Below are 19,681 nucleotides of genomic sequence, written 5' to 3' on the forward strand. Positions count from 1 at the left end.
TCCGATGCAGGCAGCGCGGGGAGCGGGCGCGACCGCGGGCAGAGCGGCGCGGCGGGTTCTGCCCTGCCCACCCGGCCGGCCGCGCCATGGAGGAGTTCCTGCAGCGCGCCCAGTCCAAGCTGGTGAGTCACGGCGGTGCAAAACTTCTCCCGACTTGGCGGTCACGGCAGTCACCGGCTTCCCCCCGGGGCCCTGCGCGCATCACCGCGGGCGCTCCCAGAAACTTCCCGGAGTGTTTCAGTTCGCTGGTCCTCGGCGTTGCTCGGCAGGGCGAGCGGCGGGGAGGGGATGGGGCTTGTGGCCTCTGCGTGGACTGGGCCGTGTTTCGGGGGCGCAGATCCTTCGCACACCTTCTCGCCCCCTGGGTCCTGCTGAACTGCAGAACAAATGCTCTGCTTTACGAGCGTACGCACCCGCAGTGGACAGGCGGGTGGCAGCGTGCCATCCGGGGAGTATTTGCGCATTTGTAGAGACTTTCAGATGCATCAAGTTGCATAGTTGAATTGGGGGGAAATTATATCAGGAGTCACTAATAAACTGACGGTTCTGTGGCTCAAATGTCCCTCTGAGTAGGGGATAAGTTTGGATAAGCAAGACTTAAAATAACTAAGGGATATGCAGAGATGATCAAGGACCAGCCCCGTAATTGTGCCTCGTCTGCCATAGGTAGTTAATACAGTGTTAAGAATCACAGAGATACACAGGGCCTGTCTCATATGACTCTCTTGGTAGGGCTGTGCTGAAACTGCAGTGCATTTGTTTACAGTGACTGATAATCTGGCACCAAATAGTGTGTGCTTTTTTTTTTTTTTTCTTTATGTGCAGTGCAAAAGTAGGCTGGGATCGACTTAGGCCAGATTGTTTCCAATTACGGGGGTTGATTATCTGTGTAAAACTCAGTTTTACAGTTGTTACCTTTAACGGGCAGCCTGCACTCCTGCTAGCTGTTCCAGCTTTAAGAAATATGTTCGATTATAGGACTAATAATGGGTTAGTAAAAAAAAACTTACGGTTGCTAGTTTTGCCCTGTATTTTTGTGCTTTTGTGACCTATGTACTTGCAGGGTCCCCTCCCCACCATTTGGAGAGTTGCTGTATATAACTAAATGTAAATTTCATTGTTGATAATGACAAGTTTAGGGCCTTCTTAATTTCATAGACCTGTTCTATGGTCTATGATAGTTGATATATAGATATGATATGGTCTATGATAGTTGATATATATATATAGTTGATAGATAGATATGGTCATAGATCTCTAGAGAGTGAGCAATCATAAAACCAAGATCCTCTTTTTCCAATTGCCATCACTCTATGTGTAATGAATTGCAGAGGATGGTTTGTTATACCATCTTTTGTTGTCATGCATATGTTGGAAATCAAAGAGTTAAGGCATTTTTTAGAGGACTGACAAAAGAGAAGAGAAAACTAATCTGTTTGTGACCCCCTTAATATTTAACTTTTTCAAAGTTTTCAAAAGAAATGCACACTTCTCTTCCGTATCATGGGAGAAAGAAGTATGTTTTGGAGCAGATCACCTCTACAGGAGGAGCATTGCAAGAAGTGGTGTCTTTCTGACTGTCATGTTTTGTTGTATGGTCTCATCATCTGAGCATGGCTGGTAAAGAAGCATCTGAGCACCACCGTGTTCAGTTCAGAACAGATTTATAAATCTTATAGGTTGACTTCAGTTTACCAACTTACTTTGTACCACAGTAGTATGAAAAAGGTAATCCATAATAATTGAAGATTTTCATTCTTCAGTGCAGAAGGCTGATCATGTGTTTTCCTTCCTGCTTAGACAAGCCTTTCGTGGGGAATCTTTTCCTGCTAATACAAGGTAGCTGTTGACCAAACTGAGTGCAAAGAAAGGGCTATGTTTGGTTTGCCGCTGATGTAAGGTAAACCTGCCTGGGTAAATGGCTCAGAAATAATGAGCTGCTCTGTGTTGCTGTGCTACTGCAGCCATGCCTGTGGAAGACACTAAAGCCCTAACAGTTGTGTCTGGGAGGCCTGATGATACCAGTCTTACGGTGTGCTAGTATTTCACATCATAGGTCATCTTGTTAGGTTAAAGTGATTACAGTGCACTGATTACATGAGTACTACTCAGTATGAGTAAAGGAAAATTTTCTTTAATAGTGAACAATAGCTCCAGAAGAACAATTGCTCCAGGCTCTAGAGGAGAACCTGTTACTGCAAGTGCTTCATCATTCATTTGGGTTTGGCTTCAGCCACAACATTAATCAAGGTTGTTTCTTCCACATGGAGCAAATTCTAGCCTCAAGTATGCCACACAAAGGACTTCCGCGTTTTTTGTTTTCTAAGACTCTTGTATTGTATACCTTCATTGATTGTTAGAGAGAAAAACTCTCTGCATATTAGCTATCAATAAAAAAAATTATATTAGATTATTCTTGAAGAACAATTAATTTTGCTTTTGTGAATTGTCATGTAGTTATAGAACATTCTCAGTAATTTTCAGTACTGATTTTTAAAGTTGTTATGTATAATCTGTGTAAAACCAAGGGAGGGAAATGTTAGAAGGCAAAACATGGTGAAGTATTAGAGATGCTGTACTGATTTTTTTTGATATTTATGGTTCAGTCCTGCAGGTTTTTCTCCAGTTTTTGCTAAGTCTAGTAATAATGTGAGAATATGTGAGGCTAGGTGAGACCAAAGGTCCTTCTAAATTTAAATTCTGTCTTTGCTAAGTGAGGATTGTATACAGCAGAATATACAGGTCTGCTGATCAGGTGTTGAAAGCTTAGGTCAAAATGTATATCTGAATTAGTATGTTAGCCACAGCTAGAGTCATCTTCCATACACTTGGCTACGTTTTAGGTTAGGTTTTGGGGTTTTTTGAATCAAGTTCTGCCTTTGACTTCCACAAAAAACCTGAGACAGTGACTTTTACAACTTTATCATGTGCTCTGTGTGAGTGGGGCAATATCCCTGTTTGTTCACTTGAAACCATCTGCCTGACAATTTTATTGGGTTTTTCATGGTTCTTATGCCTTGAATGAGTAAAAATTTTTGTTCACTTCTTCTGTAGTGTTTAGTTAAGTACTACCATACTCCACTTCTCCCGTATACTCCCAAGCTAAGGTTTTCTTATGCAGCTTCTTACGTGAGCATTGTTCTGTTGCTTTGCTCATCCTTGTGGCTGCTGTCTGAAGATTTTTAAAATTTTATTAACCCTTCAAAAGTTGTGGAGCCCTGAACTGCCTGCCATATTTAAGGCATGAGTGCTTAAAAGACTTTGACAGTAGTATAACAACATTTTTTTTTCCGTTTTCTTAAGAGTTCTTGGTATTCTTGTTATTTATCCTATTTTGGTTTACTATCAGAAAGCATTTTCCTAATGCTTTCAGAGTATCATTTAAAATGAACGCGTGATGTTTATTCTGCTTAGTAATACCCAATTAAAGCCCATCTGACTGTGTATGTTACCTAAATATGGGTTAAAAAATGGAGGTGGGTTTGTTTCCTAACATTTTCCCTAGTCTGCACTGCTCAGCCCTCTTTTCCATTTACTGTTTTATTAACCAGTCCCTCCATGTAGTGAGACAGAGTCCTTTCTGCAGCTGTTGTAACCAGTTTTAGATTTGACTCTCTTGAATAATCTGGTACTGTCTGCAGCTTTTGTCACCTCATTATTTGCCTGCTTGTCCAACTGGAAGGAACAATATTTGTTATTTATGGATGTTAAGAACAGCACATATGCCAGCACATATATTTGTGGAGAATCCTTAACACATACTCTTCTGTCTGATTGTGTATTCCTGTGCTTTGTTTCCTAACTTTTATTTCTTTATTATGCCATGAGAGGATTTATACCCCCTTTTTCTTTGGTGATTTAGTTTATTTACTAGCTTCTAGGAAACTTTTAGTTTGGGGACCCAAGTACAATACATTGGCTAGCTTGTATTCTGCATGCTGGTTGAATTATTCAAAGAACTTAAAAAGATTCTGTATTCAAATGTCATACTACACAACACCTTGCTGTCTCTTCCCCAGTATATTTTTATTGATATGTTTGGTGGCAATTCAGTCTGTGTCTCTCTGGGTTAGACTCTTCCAGGCACAGCTAAACGCCTAAGTGGGATAAGGATAACTGATCAGACAAAACATAATTTTGTATAATTTAATTAGAAAAAGAAATCAGAAGTTTAAGGCTTCAGTGGTTTAACTTTGCAATGATTATCAGAATGACTATCAAAATGTTAAAGGCATTTAAATAGAGAAGTAGAAATTCAGAAATTATTTCATTAGTAATTCTCTGATGTGAAATACTGCATGCTACATGAGATCATTATGTTTGGTATTTTTCAAATAATTTCAGGTGCTTTAAGACTGTTTGCAGTGAAGCTAAATGACTGTGAGACATTAAATCAAGGAAATCTATCAAGAAAGAAGCTGTAACAATTAAAAAAAAAAATTGTCAGAATTCCCCCTGAGGGATGCTGAGACAATGGCTGCCAGCCAGTACTTTTTCCCTGGCCTTAGGTCTGTGCTTAATGGAGAGTCTAATGGTTCATATGCTGGCTTCAGGGAAGTCAAAGAGGACAGAATAAGCTCCAGAGAGGGCTTAATGCACAGATGGTACCGAGATATCCACATACTGCAGCAAACTGCTTCAAACTAGCAATTGAAAGATGGTCCTTCCTCTGCAGAGAATATCAGATTAGCTGGGGAAATAATCTTTCTAAATGCTGTGTCATCTTCAGCAGTTAATAGCATTTGGAGAAACCCCCAAAACCCCTTAAAACTCCCGTTCTTTTAATTCCTTGCTGCTGTAAGAAAAGAGACTATAATGCTAGATCAGTGTTAGACGTGACAGAATAATACACTGGGCAAATGGGGAATTGTGTCCCCAGATAGATGTGCCCAGAAAAATTGCACTGTCTGTGACTGGACTTTTTCCAAAGTGAGGGCCATACTCATGACCAGTGAGATGCCCTTGAGAATGGGGTTAGGAAAAGGCTTCCAAGGCATTGCTTTGATATATATGAAAAATTAATGTTGTGCTTGTGTCTGAGGCAAAGAAGTACAAAGAACAATTAGTGATGATGGCATGACTTGAACAGGTTTATGTGACCACAGTTTAAAAACAAGCTGAGTCACTTACATGTTTATTCATACTGCCTTTTTTTTTTGTCAATTTGGAGTTTTGTTTTCTATGATAGGTGGTGGTTACTTTGAAAATAACATTTGATTTAGCTGGAATAAAGTGGTGGCTTTATGGGAAGTGAAAGCCATTACAGGAGTGAAGCAGAAGTTACTTTCACAGAAACTGCTGAATTTATCCAAGCGGAGGGTTAAAAAAGCTTTCAAGCATTAAGACAAGGAATCAAGCCTCACCCTCTCATGTATCGTCTTTGCACTAATCCAGCAGCACACAGGAGACTTGACTCCATTTAGCAGGGCATTTACAGTATGTGCAAAATTAAGAGTATGAGTAATGATATTGACTTCAGCTGTAAAACTCACATGTATAAGTTGTGTATACACCTAAAAATGTTGCAGAATCAGAGTCTTACAGCTAATTAACCTTTTGTTCCTTAAAGCAGTCAGAAGAAACTATGTACTCTTCAGCAGGAACTTAAGAGTCAGGGTTCACTGATAATGTGGAAAAAAAGTAAACATGGAGCTAATGTAATTCTGAGATAAATATCTAAACAAATAATAGCGTGAACTACACGGAGCAGATACAGAAATATTAAAGGACTTAGAGATAAGTGAAAGAAAAACATTTTGTGAAATTCTATTGAAGAGTAATTCCAAATATACATTCAATATAAGGAGAAAAATCTGAGAGCATGAAAATAGGAAGATGGATGTGGGATTGTCACTGTAATGCAAGTAAGATGTGTTCGTAGGATAAGTGTTAAAAAAAATGCAGTTTGGGGATACAGTGTTCATATGCCGTAGTAAGGCAGTAATAGACCTTTGTATGTTTATACATACACATCTTTATTGGGGACGGTTATGTCCTATAGACTTATCCTGTCTCTTTTTCACCATTATGCAATTTCAAGTGGAATGCTTCCTTCTGTTTTGGGTACCATATAACAAAAATACTTCTTAACTGGAGGAAGAATTCAGAGAATCATAACAAAATTATTTACAGAATTGACTTCCAAGGAAATAAAAATCAGCTAAACTTAGAACTTTATTCAGTTACTGCTGAGCTAAGGCATGAGAGCAGTCTGGATCTATGGGATACTAAAAGCAATGCAAAGAAGGAATAATTCATTAATGTACATAATTATAAATAAGAAATTGCAGAACAGTCAGCAGAGGCTTAATAACAAGAGAATATTTACTGAAAATTAGGTCTTTTAGCTAGGAGAGCATTCTCCTAGAGGAAGGAGGGGAAGCCCCTCTGTAAATGCAAACCAAGATAAAACCTGAATTGGATGAACACATGTAAATCTACTTTGATAAAATATATTGGGTGATTTAATGGCCTTTTACAGTTCTACTAAAGCAATACAGTCTACAAACACATAGCTGAAACAGAGAATTAAAAATGCTTTCCCCCTGTGGATTTTCTTGGTTTTGGAGGATGGAAATGATAGCCTCCATACCTTGCCTTTCATCTTGTACTGTGATATTTTCTCCTGTTTCACAAAAAAAAAAAGAGTGGAAACAGTAGAATAAAGCACATCTTGGTGAATTTTCCATTGGAGGAGGCGAAGTACATTGGATTAGTCAAAATTAAGCCAAATTCTATCCTGCATACCTTTTTGGATGTTGAATCGGTGCATGCATAGCTGATATACTTTGTTCATTGTTCTACACAGAAATAAATCCCAAAGGCATTTCAGTGCAGTATACATCAATTTACTACCCATACTATTATTTAGGTGTGGTACCATGATATTGACCAGGATCGTGTTGTGCTAGATGCTGTGCAAATACTTTATAAAAATCTGTTTAATTCCTGTCTTAAAGAGTCCATACAGTGAGTTGGAAAACATCTAGGAGGAAACAGATGAATCCAAAGTAATAGTAGGGTGGTCATAGGTAAGTGTGATAACGTTTATGTATCCTAACCTATTTGTTAGCATTTTTGTAAAGGGCAGCTTTGACTAAGAGTTAGAGAAAGGAAGATGAGGAGGTTTGGAAGGATATCTTTGAATCACAGGCCAACACAGGAGGAATTGAGAAGATCTGATTACTGTCCACTCCTCTGCCATTGACTGACTGGAGATAAAAGTTAACATTTCATTATTGAATAGGAGATGATGGATGAAGCAGAGAAAGGTTTGAAAAGGTTTAAAAATGTAGTTCAGGGATTCCGTTTAATGTGTTGAAGCATGGAGATCCTGGGAAAAGGCCTGTAGGGACAGCGACAATATGGCAGAGTTGGAGCCACAGACTAGGGGCAGGCTTTCTGTGGCATGGTTCTTTCTGGTAGATGCTAGATTACCTCTGCTGAAGCCAAGTAACATTTATGTTATTAAACCACCCGGTAATGATAACCAGAGTGTTAGCTCTAAGGGTAGATAGGCGAGGTTGATGAGGAAAAAAACCCAACCCTTTGGGACTGCAAGAGGCAGGATGTGTGTGTGTAAACTGAACATGATGACAAGATTATGGGCTGGAGTGATGAGCAGAATAGTTTTGTTAATCTCTGTATATCTGTTATATATGTCCCTGTGAGTGAGAGGTACAGTAAAAGGTCCGTTTTAGCCATGCTGAGTTGGAGTGTATGGTGAAATTATGCCTGGAAGGTAGAAACAAGGTGTGGGATTTTAGTGTGAAAGGGGCAGAACTGGAGCAGCACCATTTGTCAGCCTGGAGTCCTGAGGGAGAACAGGCTCAGAGTTTAAATGACTTGATAACATTCCTGTTATATTCTATCTCTCCTAAGAAGAGAGCCTGGTGCCAGCCACGGTTAAGACAGGTTCTTAACAACTGGCATGGTATCATTTGTTCTAATGAGATACGAATAGATTGCAGTACAGTAAGGACAGAGGACAGACAGTGAAAAGGTTAGGAACAATTCAGAAAACGATGATGATGATGACGTTTGGATGATGCCAGATAGTTCTCTTTCCTTGTTTACTGTATCTAATGGACCTAATGGAACTAACCCAGTGGCCCAGTTCCATCTTGTGCAGTCATAACCTGCTTTTGTACATTCCCCTCTAGATTCAATTTATTAATTGAAGCCTCCTTGTGTCAACTTCTGTCTAGAGCCAGTGAGATTTTGCAGTATACCTGACATGATTTACCTGTTTTGTACTATTTAGGAAATTCTGATTTGCTGTATTTTAATAGCAATAATTGTGTTTATGTCTTTTCATAATTGATACAGTTTTGATTCTGGTTTAGTGTACTGTGTGGAAGTGGGTCTGTGTCCAGTGCCTGACGCTAACCAAGTTAGCCTCTGAATCAGCCTTTAATTGAGATCATCATGCTGAAGTGACCTTTTTCCTGATGGTTAATCTTATTCTGCTACATTGTGATACAGAGCATAACAATTGTTGTACTTAATAAATACTTTCTTGCTCTTGTACAATAGTGATTAAAAAATCCAGAGCAAAGTTGAGTTGGTAGGGAAGAAGAAACCTCTGAATTGTTTTTTCAGATACTGCCATGCTTTTATAAGTAAACGGAGACAGACAGTCTGGCTGGTGTGCTGACAGAAGCATATTCTGTTTGGTGAACCTTGTATGCTGTTCTGTAGTCAGTGGGATAGGAGGAAAGAAAGGGATTTTTCTTTTGATTTTGCGCTCTTTTTTTTTTTTTTTGCTCTTTTTTTTTTTTTTTTTTTTTTAATGAGAAGCAGGATTGCTCCATTTGACTCTTTGTGAAGCAGTGACAATGGTAAACTTTTAAACACTTGGAGGGACAGTCTCTCCTAAATATAGACAGTTGGCAAGTGATGAGTTGACTGATTCAGCAACCTTTCTTTTCCTTAACAAAGGTTTTAACACTCAAAGTCATTTGCAGTCCTGGCTGGATTACAGCTGAGTCAGATGGAGTGTGGTGATAGGTTAACTTGCTGGAAAAGTATACTACTGTTTTTTGACAATGCATGTATGCAGTCCATAGAAGTTTCATTTATGCTTAGTTTTCTTACAAATAAATCTGTTCTAGATTGTGTCCTGAGCGTTCACACTACTCAGAAGAGCAAGTGGCTTTATGTGATGTATCCGTTTATTGTGCGTTTAAGAGGTTTAGGTCATTACGAAGTCTTGGATAGCTTAGCCTGCCAGGTTCCCGTATGTATTTTATACATGTTTGAAGTCGATAGCCTTATCAAGTTAAAAGACCAGATATAAATTTAATACCAGTGTTCCACTTATGGCCTCTCTCTGTTTTTGGATTTGTTTGTGTGTTGCATTGAGGTTTTGGTCTTTTAATTCAGCAAGCATAAAAATGGAAATTACTCATTCGGTTGAAATTAACTTTAGTGCAGAAAACAATTTCCCATTTTGCAAAGATGGATTTAGCTGTCCTTTAACTTGATTTAGTAGCTGTGGTAATTTTTTCACATTTTACTGTAATTCAAGTTTACCTCAATATTATTTTTCTTCAAAATTAATGGTTCAGTTTGTGAGGGGTTAATAGGCTGAATTGTATCACTAAGGCATAGTCTGTGGTAAGAGATTAAATACTTTCTCTCTGCCACCCTAAGGGAAATGGTGTGCTTTTTCTCTTTGTGATATGCTGCAACTGTATAAGCTAAAGATAGATAAATTGTGCAGTTGCTGCAGCCAGCTTAAAATGATACATCTTGACTATTTTTTACATAAAAGTTGTTTTCTATATGATAGGAAGAGGTGTGGGATGGCTTTGTACAATTCTTTGCTTTCTGCATATTCTGAGAGGCTAGCTACATAAACTCATGTAAAAAGAGTTCCATGCTACGGTGTGGAATTTTTTCTCTTCCTTGAGAATTTGTTGCACGCTAGAACTTCAGCATTGGCAGTCTTAGGAAGAGTTAGCAAAGGCAGTTCATTTATTCTTTGGAAGGGTGGCATAACTTTGCATTAAAGCATTCATTCCAGGGATGAGAGAGTGGTTCAGATTGGAGTTCTAGTCTTTCATCTCCAGAGACATGGACTCATATCCTGGTATAGGTCACATGGGAAAATGAGTTAAGGTCTAATCTTAGCAGCTGTTTGTTCACCTCTCAAAATCATTGCCCAGTTTTCAACTGGCAGCTTTTGCACGGTGGAAGAGGGATTTCTAAGGCTGGGTCTGAAGTCTTCTGGTTGACCTGTTTTGCAGTTCTTGGTATGAGCCTGTGTCAATAGCAGAGTGCTGAGCCTTCATTTAAAGAAACAAGCAACTAAACCAAATCTAAACAGCCATTAACTTAAACTGCTTAAAATCCCATACTGTGTGAGAATTGGGCCGGTTACAATCTCATGGTCTGACAAGATAATTTATTTACAGATTTTAAATAAAACACAAGTTACAGTTGATAGAGAAAATGAACTGGTTTACACAAATATTTTCAGTTAAATTTAAGTATGAAGACTATGAAGTCTGCTTGACTGAAAATACTGAGGTCTTGTTTCTTGGAAATAGAGCATGTTAAAGTATATGGCTCACTTGTTATGGAAACAGTTTATATGCCATTTCTGTTTTCCATATCTGTCCCCATATAAAATAATTTTAATGTGTCTGTTTGCCAAATTGTCTATGGTGGCAGAAACCATTGCTTGAGAAAACTTCCAAGATTTCTATTTTTTTTCCTCTAACCATCTTGTAGAATATATTTGAGAATTTTCTTGCTATCAAATACCTTGCAACTTTTTAATATAGGTTGGGAGTTCAAGTTCTTCTCTCTGTTACAGTGGTGAAAATACAGAGCAATGCCAGTTCTGGTAACATTAGTTTATGCTTACACTGAGAAAAACAGAAGAGACTGGTTTCAGTGTGCTAAAATGCAACACAAAATATAAAAATGCTGTCTTTTAATGCAGACAGCAATAATTAGGTGAACTTATTTTTTTGCTTCCTTTTCTCCTCAACTTTGTAGCGTCCAAAGAGGGGAAAGGAATGAGATCTTTATTTATATATTTAATTTCTTTTTTGTTTTTCCTTTTTTCTCTCTGCTCTCTCTCCTTTCCTTCCAGTAGGATATTCTACAGTCAGAGCCAAGATACTGCCATGTGGCTTTTAGGTATGAGGGCATACATACCAAATGTATATGTGAAACTAGTATAGGTGTCTCAGTAAATTTCAACAGTTTCAGCATGCTGTAGGTTAAGTACTTTGCAGTTCTTACCAGTGCTTGTAATATTGCACTTTGTCTTTTCCTTCTGTGCCAAACAATGAGACACAGATCGGTTCTTTTGGGTGTTTTACAATGTTTAGGATAAATTAGCCTTCTGACATATGATTGTTTATGAACTGCCATTTTCTGTTCTATCTTACAACACACTAGAGAACCAGACAGTTCATCCAGACTACCTCTGAGGTTTTATTTCTCTTTGCATTTTGCTGCACTGGAAAATAAGGGTGCTAACCAAGATGTGAAATGACATTCTAAATCTTTCTAGCCCTGCTTAATTACATATATCCTCCATTGTTAAATGAGTGCTTAATCACTTACCTTTTAAGCTAGTTAGATATTAATTTTCGTTCTTAGCACATTTCCATTTTTCAGAGCTTAGATTAGTTCTGTTTGATGATGTTGTAGAAAAAGCAACCTAGTTAGTTACCATATTACGTAGTGATTAAAATCTAGATGCTTCTTTCCCAACCAGATAATAATTACTGATATTGAATTAACATCAGCCTGTACGAGCAGTATCTACTCTTTGTTTCCATAAGTCAGAAGTGCTTATACAAATTAAGATTATGGGTAATCAAGAGACAAGAAATTCTGATTAAGAAATGCTAGGTTTATGGCAGAAAACAGGAGAAACTCAGCAGTATTTCACAGCACTGTTTTGAGCTGAGGCAGCAGCCCTGTGGCATAACAGGAAAAGTTGCAGCTGGAGTAGTAATCTGACGTGTTCTGTCCAATTTGAAAGCTTAAAAAGCGATGTAATAGACTGCAGTCCAGGCACTGTAAGGTAAGAAAATCTCTCTGACACATGAAAATGTCTGTTGCAGATTTATTGCATTGTGAGAACGTGGGATTTGCTTTAAAGTATAGGTTTGAATTTTAACGTTTTCAGAGTGACACCTTCCTTCCAGTTTCCAGAGTGACTATATAGATCCTTTAGGTAGAGAGCATATATGTTAGTAAAAGAAAAGAAGCCAAGACAGAGGAAACTGGAAGGAAGGTGTAAACATTGAATGTGGTTGTCTAATCTGACATCCCAGCCTTACCAGTTTTTAATTAGCCCGTATTATTAAAATACACTTTCATCTAGTTCACTTGCTCATGTGCTCACACTGTCTTGTAACTCGCATGCACAGAGGGAAACTCAAACCTTCTCTCTCTGCAAGTGGGTTAATAGCCTAGGGAGCCTTTGGGCAGAGTTCTCTGCCTTAAATGCCTAAACCCAACCATGTTGTCTGTGTTTTGTGCATGTGCATGCATGTACGTGCAGTTGTATGCATGCTGTAGTGCATCTTCCAACAAGAATAACCGGTGTTAAGCTCTGGTGATGCAGGGGGGTGCAGTGTGTTGTATTTCCCACTCATCTCTAAGGAGGCTCTTCGGAATTGTTGAGATGTGCAGGAAAATTCCTGAGGTGACAGGGATGGAGGCCTTACTGAATTAGGCTGGTCTGGTTGGTGTCTTTCATAGGTATTAGAAATAGTGTCCTCTTAGGTAAATTTATACCTCTAAAGAAAGGGAAACTAGAGTTTCCTTATGCCCCTATAGTATGCTATAGCTCTTGCCTTTCTGACAAAAACTCTTCAAAGAATGAAGTACTCTTAATGCTCTATTTTCATTTTAATTTGATGGAAGAATTTAAAGGCCTCAAAGACAAGTAATCCAAGGAGCAGCTGATGTCACTTGACTTGCTCAGTTTGGAGAAGAGTGACCTCATCACAGTCTACAACTTCCTCAAGGTTAGGCAGCAGAGGAGGAGGTCCTTCTCTCTCTCTGGTGGCCAGCAACAGGACACAAGGAAGTGGAATGCAACTGTGTCAAGGGATGTTCAGATTGAACATTAGGAGAAGGTTCTTCAGGGGAAGTTCAGATTGAACATTAAGAGAAGGCTCTTCATTTAGTGTGGTCAGTCACTGGAACAGGTTCCCCAGGGAAGGGATCACAGCACCAAGCCTGTCAGAGTTCAAGGAATGTCTGGACAATGCTCTTAGTCATATGGTTTAGTTTTAGGGAGTCCTGTGAGGAACAGGAAATTGGACCTTATGATCCTTATGGGTCCCTTCAAACTTGTGATCTTGTGTGATTCTATGAAATATGAAGAGCTTTTAATTTTTCCTTTGAAACTAAAGGAAATATGGTAAACAAATTTTTGGAAGCTTTTCTACAAAATCTAAACCAGATCTGTTCTTCCACGTATTCATAATTTGACACGCTCTTATGTGTATTTTCAAGGCTGTATATTAATAAGTATGTCATTAACAGATACATTCAGAGCATCAGAGGTCTTGAGAAAGCATTTCAAATCAATTGACTGTCATTTTTAACAGAAGAGACTAAGCTCCATCCTCCAGAGATCCCATCAGAATCCGCAGCTGCAATAAACAGAATAGGTGACTGGATGTCACTGACACTACACAGCTACAGCTGAAAGATAATTTATCTTCAAGTTATAGAGGTTTAGCCTGCACAATAGGCCATTCATCTATGACAGTCCAGAGAAGCTAAGGAATGGCATGCTTTATAATTAAAATACGCATTTTTTTTTGAAGAGTAACAAGCTATTGTATTGTTTTTGAGGACCCCTTAACACATTTCTGAATGTTCAGAAAGTAACCCATTTTTGTGATAATTTGATGTGAATTAGATTGATAGGTGATAGACAGAAGAGCATATTGTGTGCACTGAGAGTTAAAAAACACTGCAGTAATAAGAGAAATAACCAAAAGTGTGTAAGAGTAGATAATAGGCAGGACAAAGGAATTTTTTTGCTTTTTTTTTTTTTTCTACTTTCTGTTTATTTATAGAATGATACCTGCAAGCCCCATCTCTCCCTGTGCATTAACACTGAGTACTATTTTGAACCAGATTATGTCTGATACTTTTAAGTTAGGAATAGCTTGCTGGAAATCATGGAACTTTATTTGAAATGATTGGGGAGTGAGACAGGGTCAAGGCCAAGGACTGAAAATCGCGCACACAGAAAAAAACAAAACAACAAAAAAACCCACCCCAAAGTAAAAAGAGAAAAGTGGGAATTAGAGTGATAATATGAGAGATATTATTTACTGAATACAGAAGTGTCCCATTTGGTTCCTGGTTTTGTCAGGAATCTAAGTAAACTTGAAAACTTGACTTGAATTTGAAAACTTCCTCGTTTCCCTATGCTTACATTCTCTGTTTGCAATTTTTTAGTTACTATTGTTAGAAAAATATTAATTTCAGGGGCCCAGCTTTACATAATTGCAAATGTTTCTGAGGGCATTTAATTAACATAAATCAACATGCGTAAAGTTTAAAATAGCTCAAACCCACTGAGATTTAGTAACTAGGTCTTTTTCCTGGCAAGTCCTTATAAAAACACCTATATAGATTTGATAGTTGTACTGGGAGGCCAGAGAGCAGTGTAAATCAGGGGAACCAAATGTTAGTTGGAAATAGTGGGGTGTTTTCTGTCACAGAGGAATTTTCCCCTCCCTCTCCTCTTAGGTGCTCGTAGCTTCTGCTGCTGAACTGTCCGTGAGAAGAAAGGTTTTTCTATTTGTTCTGAAGAAGGCCATGATGAGCCACAGTGTTGTTTCTATTTTTGACAGGGTGGTCTATCATCTAGCACCTACTATTAAACTATCTAGTCTTTATCTCTTAAAACACTTCTCTTGTAAGTGTGTCTTTTCCTGGAGGAAAGAATCAACACATATGATTTTAGCTCTTTATCGTCTACTCTTTAATTACAGAGATTAGTGCTAAATCATTGAATCAGTCTTGCTGTCAGTGGGGAGAAGGAAGACACAGAACATCAGTGCAGTTGTTTTTAGCTAATGGTAGTCTGTTCCTGTCCTCAGACCTGCATAGCTGCTGTCACAGGAAACCAGTAGAAGGGTGGAAATGGAGTTGGGTGTAATTAGTTCTGGATCTGCAGTGCTGGTAGTGAGGAGAGCTGGAGCAAACATGCAAAGGACTGATCATACAGTCTTTGAGGAGGGGATGGGAAACAGGATCCCTTTCTGTTTATACACAACTTCCATGTGGATCATTAATTCCTAAGCAGTAGTTCTCTTATATTCCAGGTTATTGAATAGGAGGATATGCAGATACTTTGCAGTACTGAACACAGCCATCATGAATATGTACACACACACAGAACACTCAACATGTAAAGTATCCAAAGTTCATACCTATGGGCACTTCTGTATCTGTAATTTAGGAGTCTTACCTTTTGATGGTAAAATAAAACTGTCCTCCATGAAGGTTACAGTAACCTCAACCCATCACAGACTCTAAATTTAGTTTATTTTCTTCACAGAAATCTCTAAATCCTCAAAACATAAAAGGTAGGAATATTTTAAAAATAGTGAAAGACATTTAGAAGTGAAAAGTTGTCAATACTTTTGGTAATTTGGAGGTGGGAACTTGGCTAAATTGTACAGTAAAGTTTGAAGGAAGGGGAAAGTATCTTTACTGAGGTCAGTAATGGCAAATCGAGTAAGTAGCAGTAGCACAGCTCAGCACTCTGGCAAGACCAAACATATTTTGGAGGAAATAGGAGTAACATACTGTCCCAGAAAAATGCTAATCTTCATGTACTCTTTCTGCAGCTTTAATCCGAGGTTACATTTGAGCTGTAATTGTTCTTAATGTCAGATCTGTGGTATTTGGAGAATCAGTTGCATTTACGTAACATTTGTTAAAAACGCCGCTTTTGTCCATGGAAACGATATCATATTGCTATGTTTGCTTTGGACAGAATTTCTGAAGTGTCTTGCCTTTTTCTCTTTTTTCCCCTCTTTGTGTTTCAGAATGTTTATGCTGAGTATCTACTAGTTTAACATTTGGGTACTGCCATATTAGTGGTATCATTTAGCCATGACAGGTGAAGGAAGTGCTTAGACAGTGATGATACGTCTTTTGTGTTCTACTATTTGCAAAGTATTCAGACTTCCAAATCTGATTGTAATTTTTTTCTGAGGAGTTACAAGTTAATTAAGAGATTTTGTCATTTAAATATTTTCTACATTCTCTGAATGTTGGGTTGTTTTTTTTTCTGAAGTGTTTCTGAAAAGAAAATTCCATTCTTGAGAAGCAGTTAGGTGTAAATTTAATTTAGCTGTGTTACAGACTTTGCCAGTGTTGTGCATTTTTAGATGGCATTTTGAGTTTCCTCTTGTTAGATACAGTCATAACTTTGTATCACAGTAATTGATTTCACAGAGTGAATGTCAGCAGAGCAAAAACTGCAGTTTTTATTGCTAATGTTACCTTAAACACGTTGTACAGCTCAAATACTTCACAATATACCTTTATAACAAAACAGGTATTTTATGTCATGCTTTTCTGAAAACGCATTTGTATGTTGCTATCTGTATATCTTATATATGTTTTTTAAAGAAAAAATTTAAATACAAATTAAACTTTTTATTTGGATGCCAACTGTGACACTACCTACCATAATTATTTGCATCCTGGTTTCCCAAATTGATGGAAATCATTACAGTGTATTCGTAAGGCTGGTTTTAAAATCATGGGGGTGCAGTATTCATGTGACTTCAGCAAGTGGACATAAACCTTCTCTGATAGCCACAACAGTCTATTTTTAAAAGTAGACCTAATTCTCAAAATTTGCTTCTCATGCATTGCTGTGCCTGTAATAGATGACTCAAATCATAAAGCCTCTGCAGATTGGTCGTTGTATAAATTTAAACAGTTTACAAATCTGTTTGAAAAATCGTGTAGTGGAATATCTCAAAAATCTTAAGTCAGTGTGTTCTTTTAGGACCTGATGTGCTTTTTTATTCAGGAATGGCAAGTAATTATTGGCATTTATACATATGAACTCCATTTAGAGACAGATTAAAATGTTCAAATACAACCGCATATACATATGTTGCCATTATACCTTATCCTCTCCGACTGATACTGAGAAAAAATATTGTTCTACTTAGCTGGTAAAAGAAAGAAAATAATTATGCCATATTTATTTTTAACAGACTTTCCTAATTCCATTAATGTTGAACAGATATCTTTCAAGAGCAATACAAGGCCAGCACATGTTCCATATAAGGGAAAGCAAGCTACACATAATTATTTCTCTTCTTCTTTCAGTGCAGAATGCTTATATTACATAAAATGCTGTGTAATGGTCCTCTGACTTGCTGAGATTTATGCAATTCATTAAGCAGAAATAATAAGCTCAAGAAATGTCAGAACAGAGAGTGACCTTACACTGCAAATCCATGAAATCATCACCAATTTCTAAAGTTACCACTGTTCCTGTTCTGACAAGTGTTGAACTGGATGCTTGTCAGTATTTCCAAGGGTGATAGATCCCTCTTTTTAACACCTTGAACACCTTGCAAATACAGAGGAATTTTAGTTCCTGTGCTGCAGCGTTCTCATAGAAGGAAACACAGGAATTGTCTTTCTGATGGAGTATATTGTGTTGCTGGCCACTGAGGTAGGGTTTAGTTACAAGCAAATACTAAAGGCTCTACCAGTGTTCTTAGACTTTAGCGTTAGGCAGGTGTGGATCTGGCTGCTGCGATCAGTCTTGTGCATCAGATATTTTGTCTTGCTTTGGTTGTTGGTTGATTGGCATTTTTTTCCGCCCACTCCCAGAGGTTTAAGGACTTCTGCCTGTGCAAGAAGTGACCTAGGAGGGGTGTTGTGTTCTTGCATTTTTTTACCTTCAGAATCACTTGTAAGTGAGTTTAGAGCTCCCTGATTTGGTGGAAGTAAGGTTTTAGCCTGAGAGGAGGCAGTTTGTTCTTTGCTAGCCTAGGTCTCTCTCCTTACCTTTGGACCCTTTGATCTACAGCAGACATGCAAGTCAATGGATGCTGCTATTCCTAACAGTATGCTCTTCAGTTGAGAACCAAGAGCTTGACTGTTGAGGAAAATCAAGCAAATCTCTGTGTGGGAGAGGACAGAACTATCGGTGTTGTCCATAGATTAAAAATACATCATTGTGTGTTAAATATAAAACCAGAAGATATTGTTGGTCTGTCAATTGATAAGTAAAGTTGAAATATTAATGTAATTTATTTTGTTCGTCATTACCGTATTTTTCTCCAAAATATTTGCTGTCTTTTTGATTAGCTAGGGCAGCAGATTTGCCAGGGATGATGAATTGCCCGTTTTGGTGTTAACTGGGAGGATTCAGCAGGACAATCATTGGAGAGGGTGTCTTACTTAATCAGTCATTAGTGTCTCTTCATACATGATTTTTTCAATTTATATCTACTGTTTCCTCCTGCTTAATAAAATTTGAAATAATACATTGTGAAATCCTTAAGCAAAATGGTTGAACTTGAGCCAAACCTTAAACAAAACCCCCTTCTTCTAGGTGTGTTCCTTGTTCTCATATTCTGTTAATGCTTACCAGATTTTTTAACAGCAATGAATAGCATAACATATCTTTAAATAAATTGTTTTATAGCTTTATAATATAAACAGTGCTTCAAGTTACTTTGTAATTACACTTTAAATTATTTGTCAATTATTTTCCATACTTGTAAAGCAGTAGTTGATATGCTCACCATGAAGATAATTTTAAATTCTGTATACGCTATTTCTGTAGGTCTTCTCTCTATAACATATCTTTTTATGGGTTGAAATTGAACTACTGTGCCAGATGAAGTCTGTCTGTGCAATCAATAGGCTATTTATCATTACAGAAACTCTCACCTCTGTTCAAGGTGAGATTTTTTTTGGTTAACTACAGTGACAATCTGGCTGTAGCTCTATATGAGAAAGATGTGTTTATTGTTCTGTGGTGCTTGACAGATCTTGACTGTGCTGGAACATTACTGTGATAGCAAGTAGAATTAACATGATTTGTTCTTTTTTTTTTTCCTGTGTCAGTTGACTCAGTATGTTAAATTTAAAGAATGGCTCAGGTACACATATGTTCTCTGTCAAAACAGAATAACGTGAAATGGAGCTGTGATTCAGAGGAGCAATAATAATCATCACCATAAATACTGTTTGCAATCATCTGTATGTCAGTTCAAGGTGTGATTGGCACTATAAAAGACCAATAAGACAGGAGTCTTACCAAAAGTATTTAATCTCTAGGTTCTTACTTTTTTTGGGAATCTTTGTAATGGGCACTGTCCTGCATGCTCTCTGTGACTAACTATTGCAGTACTAAAATTTAGTGCAAGAAGGAATAGGAAATGTAGATTTGAACATATACCCTCCTGTAGATCTTTCCCAGCTTGCTCCAGGTATAGCAGGTAATCATGATTCCACCTTGTGATAACTTTTTCCTTCTTCTGGAGGATATTTTTCAAAGTCATTGATATTTCTTCCAGTTTTTACTATTTTTCCATTTTCAGTTGCAGTGGACAAATACAAGGATTAGATTCACTATTTTCTCTGATGCACTACGTTTTTGTGGAAAGGAGTTAAGTCCCTGCTCAAACTT

At 37.8% G+C, this 19,681-nt stretch overlaps 1 protein-coding gene across 3 annotated transcripts in view; it reads left to right on the forward strand.

Annotated features, from left to right (window-relative positions):
- Positions 1–11: 11 nt before the first annotated feature.
- Positions 12–19,681, forward strand: part of PRUNE2 (prune homolog 2) — a 155,404-nt gene continuing 135,734 nt past the window's right edge. For all 3 annotated transcript variants that reach the window (XM_026866146.1, XM_026866145.1, XM_026866147.1), the window contains exon 1: positions 12–122. In XM_026866146.1, coding sequence (XP_026721947.1) covers positions 87–122 — 36 coding nt within the window. In that variant the 5' untranslated portion in view covers positions 12–86. The remainder of the gene's footprint in view (positions 123–19,681) is intronic.

Source organism: Athene cunicularia, assembly GCF_003259725.1.
Source record: "Athene cunicularia isolate RWA chromosome Z unlocalized genomic scaffold, athCun1 chrZ_part2, whole genome shotgun sequence".
Lineage (NCBI taxonomy): Eukaryota > Metazoa > Chordata > Aves > Strigiformes > Strigidae > Athene > Athene cunicularia.